The sequence below is a fragment of the Amphiprion ocellaris genome, chromosome 1 (assembly GCF_022539595.1).
Source record: "Amphiprion ocellaris isolate individual 3 ecotype Okinawa chromosome 1, ASM2253959v1, whole genome shotgun sequence".
Lineage (NCBI taxonomy): Eukaryota > Metazoa > Chordata > Actinopteri > Pomacentridae > Amphiprion > Amphiprion ocellaris.
The window spans coordinates 41398333-41413709 of NC_072766.1; the positions used below are offsets into that span (position 1 = coordinate 41398333).

Here is a 15377-nt window from a genome sequence, read left to right on the forward strand (position 1 = left end):
ACAACAGCAGCGCACTGTTACAGATATTATTATTCTGATGTTTTTTTCCCTGTCTTCTCTTGTCTCGCAGCTCCGCGGAGCGTCAGAGGGATAAAGTCCTCCAGCGGAGCTCCATCACCACAGCGGAGATCCATTTTTCTCTTTTGCTTTTTTTTCATCTCATCTCATAAAATGGCAACCAGGAGTGACCACGGAGGATCAGAAGACGCATTGGGTTCGGAGCTGGGAGATTAACCACCTGATGGGCGCCAGAGGAGCCGCGCAGGGACTGTTGTGGTGTCGCTTGTTGACTTGGTGATTTAAAATGCCGAACCAATAGTTGGACGGAGCGGCTGCGTAACAGGCTGTGGCACCGGCCTCACATTTTTTGGTTATGGTAATGATGTCATAAAACCCTGGCGGCGGGGGGGAAGCTGAGCCTCAGTCTTCTATCATGTAACACGCAGCGCGCTCAGCGTGGACCTGGCTGAGGTGTGACTTTCTCTGATTCTCTGCTCAACGGTTTGATGCCTCATTTCGCGGCTCTGCGCGCTCCGAGCTGCACCTCGCGGTAACTGAAGCCTTCACACGGACTGAAAATGGAGTTTGCCATGGTGGGCGCGGACGGCGGGTGCAACAGTCACCTGCCGTACGGTTATGCCCAAGCCCGCGCACGGGAGAGGGAGCGCGAGAGGGAGCGCCAGGCTGCTGCCCAGTCGCGAGCGGCGGCCGCAGCGGCGGAGGGCGGATGCGGTGCGGAGGGAGGCGGCGGCGGCGGAGCGAGCGTGGGGGGGTCCACCTCCACCTCCACCTCCTCCGGCGCTCATCTCCTTAACAACCGCCAGCATCAGTCTCGCGCCGCCTCCTCCTCCGCCAACATCAGCGGCGGCGGCACCGCCTCGCGCCCCTCCTCCTCCTCCGCCTCCTCCTCGCAGCAGCAGGAGCCCGAGCAGCAGCACAGACTCCTCAGAGAGCGGAAAAAGCAGCGCGGCGTCGGACGCTGGAGACGCAACCGGACGACTCTCGGCGGAGACCTGCGCCACTCGGAGCTGGCGCTGCTCGGATCCGAGGAGGACATCATGATCGAGGAGGAAGAGGCCGAGGGAGCCGAGGAGGAGGAGGACGAGGAGGAGGAGGGCGGCCGGGGCAGCAAGAGGTCGAGCTTTCTGTGCAACATGGATGATGAGGAAGAGACGGTGTCGATCACCGACCGGCGGCCGCAGTCCGGTTACGAGAACGTTTACAGCGAGTGCGGCTGCTGCGAGAGAGTCGTGATCAACGTGTCCGGGCTGAAGTTTGAAACTCAGCTCAAGACTCTCACTCAGTTCCCGGACACTCTGCTGGGAGACCCGGACAAGAGGATCAGGTACTTCGACCCGCTGAGGAACGAATACTTCTTCGACCGGAACCGGCCGAGCTTCGACGCCATCCTGTACTACTACCAGTCCGGCGGCCGGTTAAAAAGACCCGTTAACGTCCCGTTCGACATCTTCTCCGAGGAGGTGAAGTTTTACGAACTGGGGGAGGAGGCGATCCTCAAGTTTCGGGAGGATGAGGGTTTCGTGAAGGAGGAGGAGAAGCCGCTGCCGGAGGACGAGTTCAAGCGGCAGATCTGGCTCCTGTTCGAGTACCCGGAGAGCTCGAGTCCGGCCCGGGGCATCGCTGTGGTCTCCGTCCTGGTCATCGTCATCTCCATCGTCATCTTCTGCCTGGAGACGCTGCCGGAGTTCAGGGATGAAAAAGAGTATCTGCAGCCACGACACAACTCCTCTGAGCCGGACCACGGCTTCACCCCCTTCAACGACCCGTTCTTCATCGTGGAGACGGTCTGCATCATCTGGTTCTCCTTTGAGATTATAGTCCGCTTCTTCGCGAGTCCGAGCAAACCCGCGTTCTTTAAAAACATTATGAACTCGATAGACATTGTCTCCATTTTGCCTTACTTCATAACTCTCGGCACGGACCTGGCGCAGCACCAGGGCAACGGGCAGCAGGCCATGAGCTTCGCCATCCTCAGAATAATCCGCCTGGTCCGGGTGTTCCGCATCTTCAAGCTGTCCCGACACTCCAAGGGGCTGCAGATCCTGGGTCACACCCTGCGGGCCAGCATGCGGGAGCTGGCCCTCCTCATCTTCTTCCTGGTCATCGGAGTCATCCTGTTCTCCAGCGCCGTGTACTTCGCCGAGGCGGACGAGCCCACGTCTCAGTTCACGAGCATCCCGGACGCGTTCTGGTGGGCCGTGGTGACCATGACCACGGTGGGCTACGGAGACATGAAGCCCATCACGGTGGGCGGGAAGATCGTGGGCTCCCTGTGCGCGATAGCGGGCGTGTTGACCATCGCGCTGCCGGTGCCGGTCATCGTGTCCAACTTCAACTACTTCTACCACCGGGAGACCGACAACGAGGACCAGTCTCCGGTGGTGGAGAGCATGCCCCCGGGCTGCCCCTACTTCCCGGACTTTCTACGGAAATTCAAAGGCTCTCCCTCCGGCTCCTCGCTGGGTGACAAAGCGGAGTACATGGAGATGGAGGAGGGGGTGACGGAGTCTCTGTGCGGGCTGGACAAGAGCCCCAGTAAAGGCAACGGCACCGACATCAGCAGGAAAAACAGCACTAACTCCAAATCCATTCAGACTGACGTGTGATTACAAGCAGTCCTGCAGAGGAACGCGCCCTACTCAACAGGTGATCCCCAACACAACGTTTTACGCACGCCTCAGAGCCCACGCACACGCACACGCGCACACACACCCACAGGCCACCAATTGGCAGGTTCAGATTCTCCTCCACACCGCGAACCTTAGGAGCAGCTCTGCCTCGTAGGTTCATCAATTAGTCCATCCGACCTGTGCGTGCTTCCAAATCTGACACGGAATCCAAATTGTAGAGGAACCAGGCTATGCATTCGCACTTTATGAGTTTCATCTGTCAATAAGACGAAGGTAGGGACGATCGTTTTGCTGTTATGCAATAAAGTTTAAAATTTGTTTGCACTAATGTAGAATTTCGCGCTGGGTTTGGCAGATTTGTATTTACAGTAGAGACAGAAGCTGTAGGCCATGGAAATGGCAATAATTTAGTCATCCTCGGACCACTTAGCAGAAGAATGTTTCCTCAGCAAACTGCGGATATTAAGAACCCCGTTCATGCGCTGCCAGGAAAAAAATTGGACTCCAATAAATGAAAAGACAGATAAAAGATTTTCTAACATTAATAAAGAAGCTCATTGATAAGACAGAGCATTTAGCAGCAGGCATCTAATAAACCAGGGCTACAGTCGTTTCTATGACATCCACACAGATAAACGCTTTTCCACATCAGGCCAAAACAAACAGAACGCCTCGTGTTGTTGTTGTTGACCCACGGAGAGCTAAGCACAGGAACCACCCGTTAAACTGGCTGGAGAAATGACTCGCACCAGGTTTTCTATGGACACTCTTGGAGCCTTGGCGACAGCAGGTCTTTTTCTTTTTTCTTTCCCAGTTTCATTTCAAACCACCTCAAAATGACAATATCCCTTTACACGGACGCAGATGGAAAGTCACAGCAAAAATGACTCTGTCGTGGAAACTCCTCGGAGGGAAGTTTACGACAAATTTTCTCTCCTGTCCGCTGGACTTGGTGCACAAAAATATTTGTTTCTTTTTTTTTTTCCTCAAGAGGACTATAATTATCTCGGAGCTCAGAGGACCATCGGGATGTGGACGTCTTCCAAGGTATGTAGCCTGCAGTTGCTGTGTCACACTCAGTTTTAGTTGTTTTTATCCACTGATGATTAAAACAATTCAATCTGAGCCAGAAAGGCTTTGGAGGAACATCCCCAAGATGATAAACACACGCCACACTCACTACCTCCTATATTTATTAACCTCTCATCCTCAGACCAAAGAATGACGCATGGATGTCCGTGCGTAAAAGTGCGTAAAAGTGCGTAAAAGTGTGGCCGAACGTGGCACACATTCCAGCCGTCACATGCGGTTAAATATCCAACAACACTGCAAACAGATCCACTCATAGCAGCTGCAGTTTTATCATCAGAGGCCACATAATAAATAATGTAGCTTTATTTTTATATTAATCTGAATATTAAGTGCTTCAGTCCTGCTTTGATCCTTTATTTTTCTTCTTCTGTCCACTTATCTGATCCACAGCAGGAGAACATGAGCCTAAAAATATGACTTTTATTACTTAAAACAGGGGAGTCAAACTCATTCTAGTTCAGGTTCCACATTCAGCCCAGTTTGATCTCCAGTGACCAGTAAAATCACAGCTTAATAACCTATAAATAACCACAACTCCTCACGTTTCCTTTGTTTTAGTGCAAAAAAGTACATTCTGAAAATGTTCACATTCAAGGAATTATCTTTTTATAAAATATTATGAACAACCTGAAATTTATGAAGAAAAATAAATTTCATTTCAGCAACATTCAGCCTCAGTTTATCATTTCCACATTACAACTTCCAGATCACAGAGTGTCTACAAAGGAACACAACATTTAGTCATCTGGAACTGAACCACATAACAAAAACAACAAAAACACGAAAAAATATTACAGAAATGAGACACAAAATGACAAAAGCAAGAAAGAAAATGACAAAAAATGAGACAGACACAAAACGAAATATAAAATGAGACAAAAAATTTGCCAAAAAAGTTGCAAAGTGACAAAAAATGGACACAAGCAACACAAAAAACCCAGAAAACGACAAAAACGATACATAAAACAATAAATCAAGTAAAACGCAAAACGACAAAAATGAAACTAAAAACACAAGTAAGACAAAATGACAAAAACATGAGATGAACAACAAAAGTCAGACAAAAAAAATACAAAAAACAACCAAGACAAGACACAATATTACAAAAATGAGACACAAAACGACAAAAGAACAATGAACAATCAAGTATTTTACTTTATGATCCAAACAACTTGTCATGGCCTAGAAATTATTTTAAATTTATAATTTTACTAATTTACAATCTGCAGTTAATGTCTTCTCTGGAATTTATACTCTTTACAAAGTCGGACCGGATTGGACCCTCTGGAGGGCCGGTGTTTTCCCACGGGCCGCATGTTGGACACCCCTGACCTAAAATGTTCCATATAAACATGTTTGCATCTTTTGTCTGCAGATGAGACAAAAAAAACACACAAAAAATGCTGAAGCTTCCTCCTCCTCCACTTCAGAAAAATGTCTGTTGCTTTTATTAACTCAATTGGATGCTGCTGCTGAGCGGTGTGTGTGTGTGTGTGTGTGTGTGCGTGCGTGTGTGTGTGTGTGTGTGTGTGTGTGTGTGGGTGTGTGTGTGTGTGTGTGTTTGGCAGTGGAAGGATGTTTTTACAACCATCTGCCTGAGCTTCACCCTAAATCAGCCGGAGACGCGAGGAGCAGGGTTCTGGTGACAGTTTGAGAGCCGGTCGTGGTCAAATGTGCTGTTTGAACAAGAGCAGGGTGGAAATGTAAATCCTCCGGAGGACATTAGACAAGTTAGACATGAGAATCAGCTGCACATTCACACATTCTGGATGTTTCTACAAGGAACAGGTTGTTTCATTTGTCCAGGTGGAAGATTTGAGCCCTAAAGACTGTCTGATGTTGGTTAAAAAGTTAAAAAGCAACTTTCTGGTACTGAGTGCTGACAAAAAATTAGACAAAAAAGGTTACAAAGCAACAAAAAACGGACAAACAAGTCAAAAAAAAAGACAAAAGCGAGAAACAAAATGGCAAAAATATGAGACGAACGCCAAAAGTCAGACAAAAAAACGACAAAATATTACAAAAGTGAGACACAAAATGACAAAAAATGAGACAAACGACACAAAACAAAACAGAGACAAAAAATCTGACAAAAAAAGGACTAAGCGACAAAAAATGGACAAATGACACAAGTTTAAAAAAGTGACAAAAGAGAAAAAAATGACAAAACATGAGACAAATGACAAAAAAAGACAAAAACCAACAAAAACAAGACCAAATATTACAAAAATGAGACACAAAATGACAAAAAAAACAAGACAAGCAACACGAAACAAAACAAAAAAGACAAAAAATTAGACAAAAAAATTACAAAACGACAAAAAATGGACAAACAAAAAAGTAACAAAAGCGAGAAAAAAGAATAAAAACATGAGACAAATGACAAAAGTCAGACAAAAAAAGTAAAAACAAGACAAAAAATTACAAAAACGAGACACAAAATGACAAAAAATGAGACAAACGACATGAAACAAAACAAAAAGAGACAAAAAATCTGACAAAAAAGGTACAAAGCGACAAAAAATGGAAAAACGACAAGTTCAAAAAAGTGAGAAGACTTACTTTTTGTTTTTCTTTTTATAAGATAAGATAAGATAAGATAAAGTTCTTTATTTCTCCCCACTCCAGGGGAAATTTACATTGTTACAGCAGTTTTATTTACAATATATACAAGGGTGGCAAAATTTTTAACAGAAAAAATAAAAATAAAGTTTAAAAGTGCAAAGATGTGCAGTGCAAGAATGTCTGTGCAAATTTTATGGTTTGGGGTGGTAATGATATAGTCCAGTTTATGTTAACATCAGCCAGTGATGCTGATGTTGTAAAGTCTTATAGCAGATGGGATGAAGGACCTGCGATAGCGCTCTTTCTTGCAGGGTGGATGTCTCAGTCTGCTGCTGAAGGAGCTGCTTAAAGACCCCACAGTGTCATGCAGTGGGTGAGAGGGATTGTCCATGATGGATGTGAGCTTTGACAACATCCTCCTCTCACCCACCTCCTCTATGGAGTCCAGGGAACAGTCCAGGACAGAACCTCCTCCTGACCAGTCTGTTTAGTCTCTTTCTGTCCCTTTCAGTGCTCCCTGCTCCCCAGCAGACCACTGCATAGAAGATAGCAGACGCTACCACAGAGTCATAGAATGTCCTGAGCAGAGTCCTGCACACTCCAAAGGACCTCAGTCTCCTCAGCAGGTGGAGACCACTTTGGCCCTTCTTGTACAGAACCTCTGTATTGTGTGTCCAGTCCAGTTTGTTGTTGAGGTGAACACCCAGGTATTTGTATGTGTCCACCATCTCAATGTCCAAACCCTGGATGGATAACATTAAAACATAAAGAATTCAGTGATTTTCTACCAGTTGGGGTCGAGGAAAACTAAACTAAAAGTTTCTGTTAAAGAGAAATTTAAAGGTTTTATCATCTAAGTGTGAAGTTTAGCTGCTTGTTTTGTTCATATAACATTAGAACATGACGAATTCTGTGTTTTTGACCCCTTGGGTTAAAGAAAAAACTGAAAAAAATCACTTCAGATTTAGGAAACAAGTTTCTTTTGAATACAATTTTGCAGTTTTTACCTTTTAAGTGAGGACATTTGTTGCTTGTTTTTGTTAGAACATGAAGATTTCTGCGTTTTTCTCCTAACTGAAGTAGAGCAAAACTACAGAAATCACTTCAGATTTAGGGAAAGGTGACTTTTGCCGGTTTTATCTTCTCAGTGTGAAGTTTAGCTGCTAATTTTTGTTCTTATAACATTAAAGCATGAATAATTCTGCTTACTTTGACCTCTTGGTTGATAGAAAAATGTAAGAAATCACTTCAGATTTAACCCTCCTGTTGTCTTCATTTACAGGCACCAAAAATATTGTTTCCTTGTCTGAAAAAAATCCAAAAATTCAGCAAAAAAAATCCCCAAAATTCTGAAAATTTGCAAAACCTTCAGGAAGAAAACTCCAATAATTCCTTGAAAGTTTCCCTTAAAAGTTTTATTTAAAAAAAAAAAAAAAATAAAAAAATCCCCCAAATTTGGCAAGAAAATTCTTGTAAATATTTTCAAAAAATGAGTAAAAATCTTCCAAAAAATCCTAAAAATATCTAAAGTGATTCCATATATATCAGTAAAACTTCTATTTTCTTTAAGAACATTCACAAAAAAAATAAAATTATTTTTTTTGGTGAATGTTCTTAAGAAACATTTTTAACATTTCTTTTTTTCCACCAAAAATGTTCAAAGATTCCCCAAAAATGTTGAAAATGTGGACATCAGAAGTTTCACTGTGAAAATACATATTTTTTCCACATTTTCTGGCTTTAAAACGGATTAATTTTGACCTGCAGGACAGCATGAGGGTTAAGGAAAAATGTCTGTTTAAGAGACTTTCGCAGGTTTGATCTTCCAAGTGAGAAGATTTTCTACTTGCTTTTGTTTTTATAACATTAAAACATGAAGAATTCTGCTTTTTTGACCTCTAGGTTTGACAGAAAAACTGAATCAATCCCTTCAGGTTCAGGGACAAATCGATGAGCTTTTATTTTTATGTATGACTTGTAGTAAGTAAACGGTTAATGGATGAATATTGATTGACTGGAAGTGACAAAGGTATTGATGGTTTTAATAAGTCTCCGCCCTACCTGGAGTCGCTGCAGCTGCAGTTTATCCTCCTGTAGACGAAGCACTCATTGATAAATGTTGTTTACGAGCCTCCATTCTGGTGAATCACAGGACGGAGTCACGTTTGGACTGTATGGAGCAAGAGACGAGAAAATGTGAAAGGTTTTCCATTTATTAGTTCATTTGTTTGACTAATTATGAATTTACTAATAAAATTCAACTTCAAAATGAACTCTGAGGACCCTGATGAGGTTTAAGGAGACGGTTAGTGTTGAGTTGTGTCAGTAGGAACCAATGTTTGGAAGGAAGGGAAACTGTTTTTATACTATTGAAACAACAGGTTGCTGAAATACTTGATGATTCTGTGTTTATGATGTAGTTTGGAACATCTTTGAGCTAAATTGTGAGCAACGATGAGAGAAAATAAATACAAAAACGTTTGAGTTTTGTCTCAGTGCGTCATAAACATCATGGATGCTGCATTTCTACCAAATCTTAAGGCTATGAACCACATTTTACTGAAAAAATAGAATATTATTACGATTGTTATTGCTAAGAAAACATTAGTCAATGAGAAAAGTCTCTGTTTTCAAACTAAAACATCTCATTTTGGTAGTTTGCTGCCTTTTTGTTGTGGACATTGTGCTCAGTTTGAAGCTCATATATGATGTTTTCTGTATTGAAGAGGAAAATATTCCCATAAACAGTAAAATATATTAAATTTATGTTAAATTCAAACAGAAGTAGGTCGACATGTATGTTGTCCAGCCTTTCACATCACTATTATTGTCATATAAACCAGAACATGACTTATTAAAAATGCTTTTTCAAAAATGACAAAAACGAGACACAAAAGAGGAGACAAAAGATCACAAAAAGACAGAAGCGAGACACAAAACGGCGTAAAAGAGACACAAAATGACAAACGAGACACAAAAAAGGAGACAAAACATCACAAAAAGACAGAAGCGAGACACAAATTGACATAAAAGAGACACCAAACGATATAAAAGAAACACAAAAGAAGAGACAAAACATCACAGAAAGACAGAAGCGAGACAAAACGACATAAAAGAGACACAAAACGGCGTAAAAGAGACACAAAATGACATAAACGAGACACAAAAGAACAAACGAGACGCAAAATGACATAAACGACAAAATGACATAAATGAGACACAAAATGATGTAAAAGACACAAAAGACGAGACAAACCATCACAAAATGACATCAATCTGTATGTCATGCAGCCTCTCATCACTATTATGGTGATAAAACAGAATCGGTTAAAACAGTCCTAATTAAGAGGACCAGACTAATCCTCAGGTTTTTCTCTGTCGTTCTGACATCTGACACTTTATGAAGAATTAAAAGGACCTGCTGTGAATAACAGAACCACACTGTGCTGCCGGCTGCAGGTCAGAGTCTCTGCTGACAAACGACTCGTTCAGCTGCTCAGAAAACCATCCTACCTGCAGCCAAGACGTCCATCCATCTCCTGACGGCCGCTCAGGGTCACCGGGGCTGGATCCGCTCCCAGAATGCACCGGGGCTGGAGGCAGGGACATCTGGGGGACGGATGAAGCACATTCAAACTGTCATCCAGAGATTGTCACTTTAGTAGATACAGCAAAATGAAATTAAGGCAAAAACACAGCTGAGGGACCAGAGGAAAACTGAACAAATCACTACAGATTTAAGGAAAAAGTTTCTGTTACAGAGACTTTTGAAGGTTTTATCGTCTAAGTGTGAAGATTTGCTGCTTGTTTTTGTTCTTATAACATAAAAACATGAAGAATTCTGGTTTTTTTTTAACTTCTTGGTTTACAGAAAAACTGAATAAATCACTCCAGGTCCAAGAAGAAATCGATATTTAAGAGTCCAAATACTAATTCACGGCGCTGTAGATTAAAGATTAAAGCCCAGTTTTCTGAAAATTTCCTGAATTGTTTTGTTTTTTACACAAATTGGATGAAATACCACAATTTGAAGCTCAGATCTGAGTAATTTTGCAGATTCAACAGGACATACTGACAGATGAGGTGTTCACAAATTGTCATTGAGCTGAAAATCCAGTCATTCCTTCTAGTTTTACAGTTTGTGGCTCTGATAAATGTTGTAATTTTGGTGATTTTTAAACGATAACATCAAAGCTAACAGGGTTTTTTTGGGTTCAGAGGTTTAAAGCAGAACCAAACACTAACTGTATAGTTGATTATTATTATGATTTCTCACATCAGACTAAACTTAGATGCTACTCAGTCATCAGATTATTTGCTTTGAGTATCTCCAGAACGTGTTTTTTTGTGCAGCAGAACAGTGTGAAGCGTCTGCAGGATGTTCGATGCATCGCTGGAATGCTTCTGTGTGTTTTTTCATGCATGCGACCGACGTAAAAACAAGCAGCTCGTACATCAAAACGCCTCTCAGTAGGTCAGAGTCGTCCCTGTAGGACGTCTTTAAGTGTTAAAGCTGCACTGCACCAACAGAGATGATTAAATATTTAAATTAATAAATGAATGAAAAACAGATTCGCTTGCTGTTGTGACCTGATAAATACAGGAAGAGGGTGAAATCATCGACTTTCTGCCCTCGTTGAAGGGAAAGTACTAAAAGTGCAGCAGAAATTCTAGTTTTTTAAACCACACTAATTCCTGTTTACTTTTAGAAACATTCATAACATCTCAGCAGCACTTTATAGAATTTCTGTCACTGAAATGTTTCTGAAATCTCCCGTTCAGCTCCAGAGAAAGAAATTCAGCAGTTAACTTTCTTCAGGCAGACTTGATTATTCTGCTCCATCCATTCCAAAAAGTTCCTTTAGTTTAAGTTAATAATAAATCATATTTTATTGAAGGCTTTGTGCAACAGAATTCAATTTAATCCAGTAAAAACTAGACAGGTTTGAATAGAGGCTGAAATGTCTTTTTTTTAGACATCTGAACTCCAGAAAGCAGCTGCTAGAACAGAATGACAGAAAAGAGACAAAACAACAAAAGCAAGACAAAACGACACACTAACGAGATGGAAAACGACAAAGATGAGACATGAAATGACAAAAATGAGATGGAAAAAGACACAAACAAAACAGAAAATGACAAACTGAGACAGAAAACACAAAGAAGAAGGAAAACGACACAAACAAGATGGAAAACAACAAACAAAATGGAAAATGACACAAAGGACAGAAAACGGCATGGGGGTGAGGGCGCTGCTGGTGTAGCGACCAGCAGGAGGGTGAACGTCTGTGTGCTTGCTGTGTGAGTCTGTTTGATCAGGTAATCGTCCTGATCTTGGTTACGCCACTAGTTTGTCACCTGTCTTGGACAATCTCTGGACATACACACTGAAGGATAACTGGAAATGGAGCTGTTATTCGCATTCATTTGGTGGACTACAATCTCCATTTCAGTGGCTGTCAATGACTTCTGTCACCACCTGCAGCCTGATGTCTCCTCCAAACTACTATACACCAAGAGCATGTTGCTGCATTTGAACAAACTTCAACCTCTATCAGATTCGCTTGTTCTGCACCTGAAAAATAACTCCATTTATAGACTCAATGACAGTTTTAAGCACGCTAAAAGATGGAAGAGGGGTAAGAGCTGAGGCTGAGGCGTCAAAAACTGAACCACCTCCCGCTTCCAACACTGATCCTGGCTAATGTGCAGACCCTCCGTAACACAACGGATGAGCTCCAGGCCAACGTGCACCATCTCCACCTGTACAGGAACACCTGTGTGCTGGCCCTGACTGAAACCTGGCTCTCTGACAGCGATCCTGACTCAGACCTACTCCTTGATGGCTTCGGGACTCCCTTCCACACGGATAGAGACAGTGACGTCACCGGGAAATCCCATGGAGGCGGGGTCTGCCTCTATGTCAATCAAAGGTGGTGCAACAACATCACTATTAGGGAAAGAATATGCACCCCTGACATTGAACTGCTGTCTGTGTCAGTCTGCCTGTTTTATCTCCCAAGAGAATTCCCCCAAATCTTTATCACTGTGGTCTATATTCACCCTAAAGCCAACACCAAAAATGCAGCACAAGTGATCAGACACTCCACAGAGGGACTACAATCATTGTCTCTGGATGCTACTGTTTTTATTCTTGGGGATTTTAATCAGTGCAAACTGACATCAGCTCTGACTCACTTTTATCAGTATATCACCTGTCCAACCCGTTTTAATAAGACTCTTGGTCTCTGCTGTGGGTCCATCAAAGATGCTTTTAGATCGTCCACACTGCCTCCCTTAGGATCCTCAGACCACAACACCATTCTGCTGGAGCCTGCCTATAAGACTGTGTTAAAGAGGGAGGCTGCCAAATTTAAGTTTGTTAAGGTGTGGTCTCCAGGTGCTGTCCAGTGCTTGCAGGGATGCTTGGACTGTACTGATTGATCTGTGTTTTCTCAGCCAGACGGACCCCAGAGCCCTTCAAGTACCATGGACATACACGAACTTACCTCTACTGTGTGTAGCTATATAACTTTTTGTGAAGAGTCTTGTATCCCTACACGACAGGTCAAAGTCTTCCCCAACAATAAGCCCTGGATAAACAAGTCCTTAAAGGAAATGATAAAGATGAAACATGATTTATTTAAAAAGGGCAGTGTTGTGGAGAACAGAGAGGCAAAAAGATTGGTCAGAGCAGAAATTAAAAAAGCTAAACTAAGGTATAAAGACAAAATTGAACAGAAATTTAACAGCAGGGACCTTAAAAGTGTCTGGAATGGCATGTCAACCATGACAGGCACTAAAATGTTAAAGAACAGTCAGTCAGATTAAATGGTTTTAATTCAGACAAGGAGCTAGCTGATCATTTTAATCGTTTTTATCTCAGGTTTGACTCAGATGCTTTTAGAGAGAAAGTAGATCAGATAAGGTTTGAAACTGCCTCTATCACAGAGCCCATTTTTAATTCTAATTTTAATCTTGATTTTAGTGTTGAAGATGTTAGGACCGTATTCAGCAAAACCAAAACCAACAAAAGCCCAGACCCTGATAACATCTCTGGTAACCTCCTCAGACACTGTTCAGATCAACTGTCTCTTGTTTTTCATCACATATTTAAGTGCTCCTTGGAGCAGCAGATGGTCCCCGAACTGTGGAAAAGGTCAACAGTTGTGCCTGTGGCTAAAGTAAAATCCCCCAAGTCTATTAATGATTACAGACCGATAGCCCTGAAGGCCTTTGAAAAATTAATCAAGAGAGAGTTGGTGGAGGCTGTGGAGGACATTTTAGACCCTTTGCAATTTGCATACAGGACTAAAAGAGGCGTGGATGATGCGGTTTTAACTCTTCTTAACTTTGTTTTTAAACACCTCGAAGGCCCAGCCACCCACGCACATCTACTGTTTTTAGATTTTACTTCTGCTTTTAACAAAATCCAGCCCCATATTTTAGCTTCTAAATTATTATCAAATTTTAAGTTGGGTCCTAGTATCGCTGGCTGGATTTTAGATAGATTTTTTAACAAACAGATCACAATGTGTGAGAGTCAATGGTTCTCTGTCGGACGTCCTCCTCTCCTCCACTGGTTCTCCACAGGACTCTGTCCTCTCACCCATCTTATACATCCTGTACACTGATGACTGTAGACGTTTACATTCAGGAAGACATATTCTGAAGTTTGCTGATGACACTGTCATAGTGAGCTTGTTACAAGGAGAGGACACAGCCCCGGGGCCGGTGGTGGATGATTTTATTCACTGGTGCGACGACTCATTTTTACCAAAACCAAGGACATGTGCATAGATTTTAGAAGGAAACCAAAACCACCATTTTTAACTGTGATCAAGGGGGAGACAGTGGAGCGCGTCACCAGCTTTAAGTACCTTGGTGTCGTCATAGACAGTAAGCTCTCTTTTAATGAAAACAGATGTTGTGTACAAAAAATCACAGCAGCGACTGCACTTTCTCCGGACGCTCAACAGGTTCGGGGTGTGCTCCAAACTGTTGGCAATGTTCTACCATTCCATGGTTGAATCTGTCCTGACCTTTGCCATCATCACATGGTTTGGCAGTCTTTCATTAGAAAACAGAAAAAGGTTAGAACACATCATCAAAATTGCAAGTAAAATCATAGGTGTCACATTACCAGACCTGTCAACAACATATCTGAAGAGAGTGAACTCTAAGGCTCAGGACATCACACAGTGTCCTGAACATCCTCTCCACACTGAGATTGAGCTCCTAGCCTCTGGCAGGAGATTTAGAGTGCCAAAGGCCAAATCAACAGGATGAGGGACTCTTTTGTAGCCCAAACCATCACACAAATAAATCTGAATCTTAGAAAAAGGTGAATGGTAGTGATGTGGAATGATGGTCCTGCCTTCAGTGGTCACTTGTCCTTGCCGCATTTTCCTTGAATCTTTGTGATAGTGATTGTGTTTGGAGTTTTGTTGCTATGTTTTGTGTTTGTTGTTTTACTCACCTGCAAAGCAAATTTCCCTCAGGGGACAATAAAGATAATTGAATTGTAAACAAGATGATAAACAACATAAACAAAATGGAAAATGACAAACAAGACACAAAATGACAAAATGAGACAGAAAATGACATAAATGAGACACAAAATGACACAAACGAGATGGAAAACAACATAAGATGGAAAATGACACAAGACACAAAATGACAAAAATCAGACACAAAATGACAAAAAACAGAGACAAAACATCACAAACCAACACAAACGAGACATAAAACGACATAAATAGCACATAAAAAAACAACACAAGCGAGACAAAATCTGGCATTTAACAGGTTCAACAGGTTTTGGGGTTTAGAAGGTTATTTAGAAGTTTGGTGCAACATAATTTAAATGTAAAGTATGACTTAATCAGGTGTAATCCAGCATTAGTGGCCTAAAAAACATCTTGTGGGTCTAAAGCAACAGCTCCTTATAATTTTATATTTCCTTTTTTAGTGGTGCGTTACTAATTTGTCTGTGGACGGTAAACTCATCTTTATTCAGTACTTACCTCAGTACTTACATATACAAAAACTGTTACCTGAGGACTAAAA

General features: G+C 42.2%; 1 protein-coding gene across 6 annotated transcripts in view; it reads left to right on the top strand.

The window, feature by feature from the left end:
* The window catches only part of kcna4 (potassium voltage-gated channel, shaker-related subfamily, member 4), a 94307-nt gene that overhangs the window by 285 nt on the left and 78645 nt on the right, over positions 1-15377 (top strand). For 4 of the 6 annotated variants that reach the window (XR_008601697.1, XR_008601694.1, XR_008601696.1 and 1 more), the window contains exon 2: positions 71-3698. Coding sequence is in view for 2 of the 6 variants with exons in the window: in XM_055010599.1 (XP_054866574.1) it covers positions 579-2627 (2049 nt within the window). In the remaining 4 variants the exon portion in view is untranslated. Of the gene's footprint in view, positions 1-70; positions 6450-15377 lie in introns of those variants that run through there. The other 2 variants (XM_055010599.1, XM_035949898.2) reach the window with 2 other exon arrangements.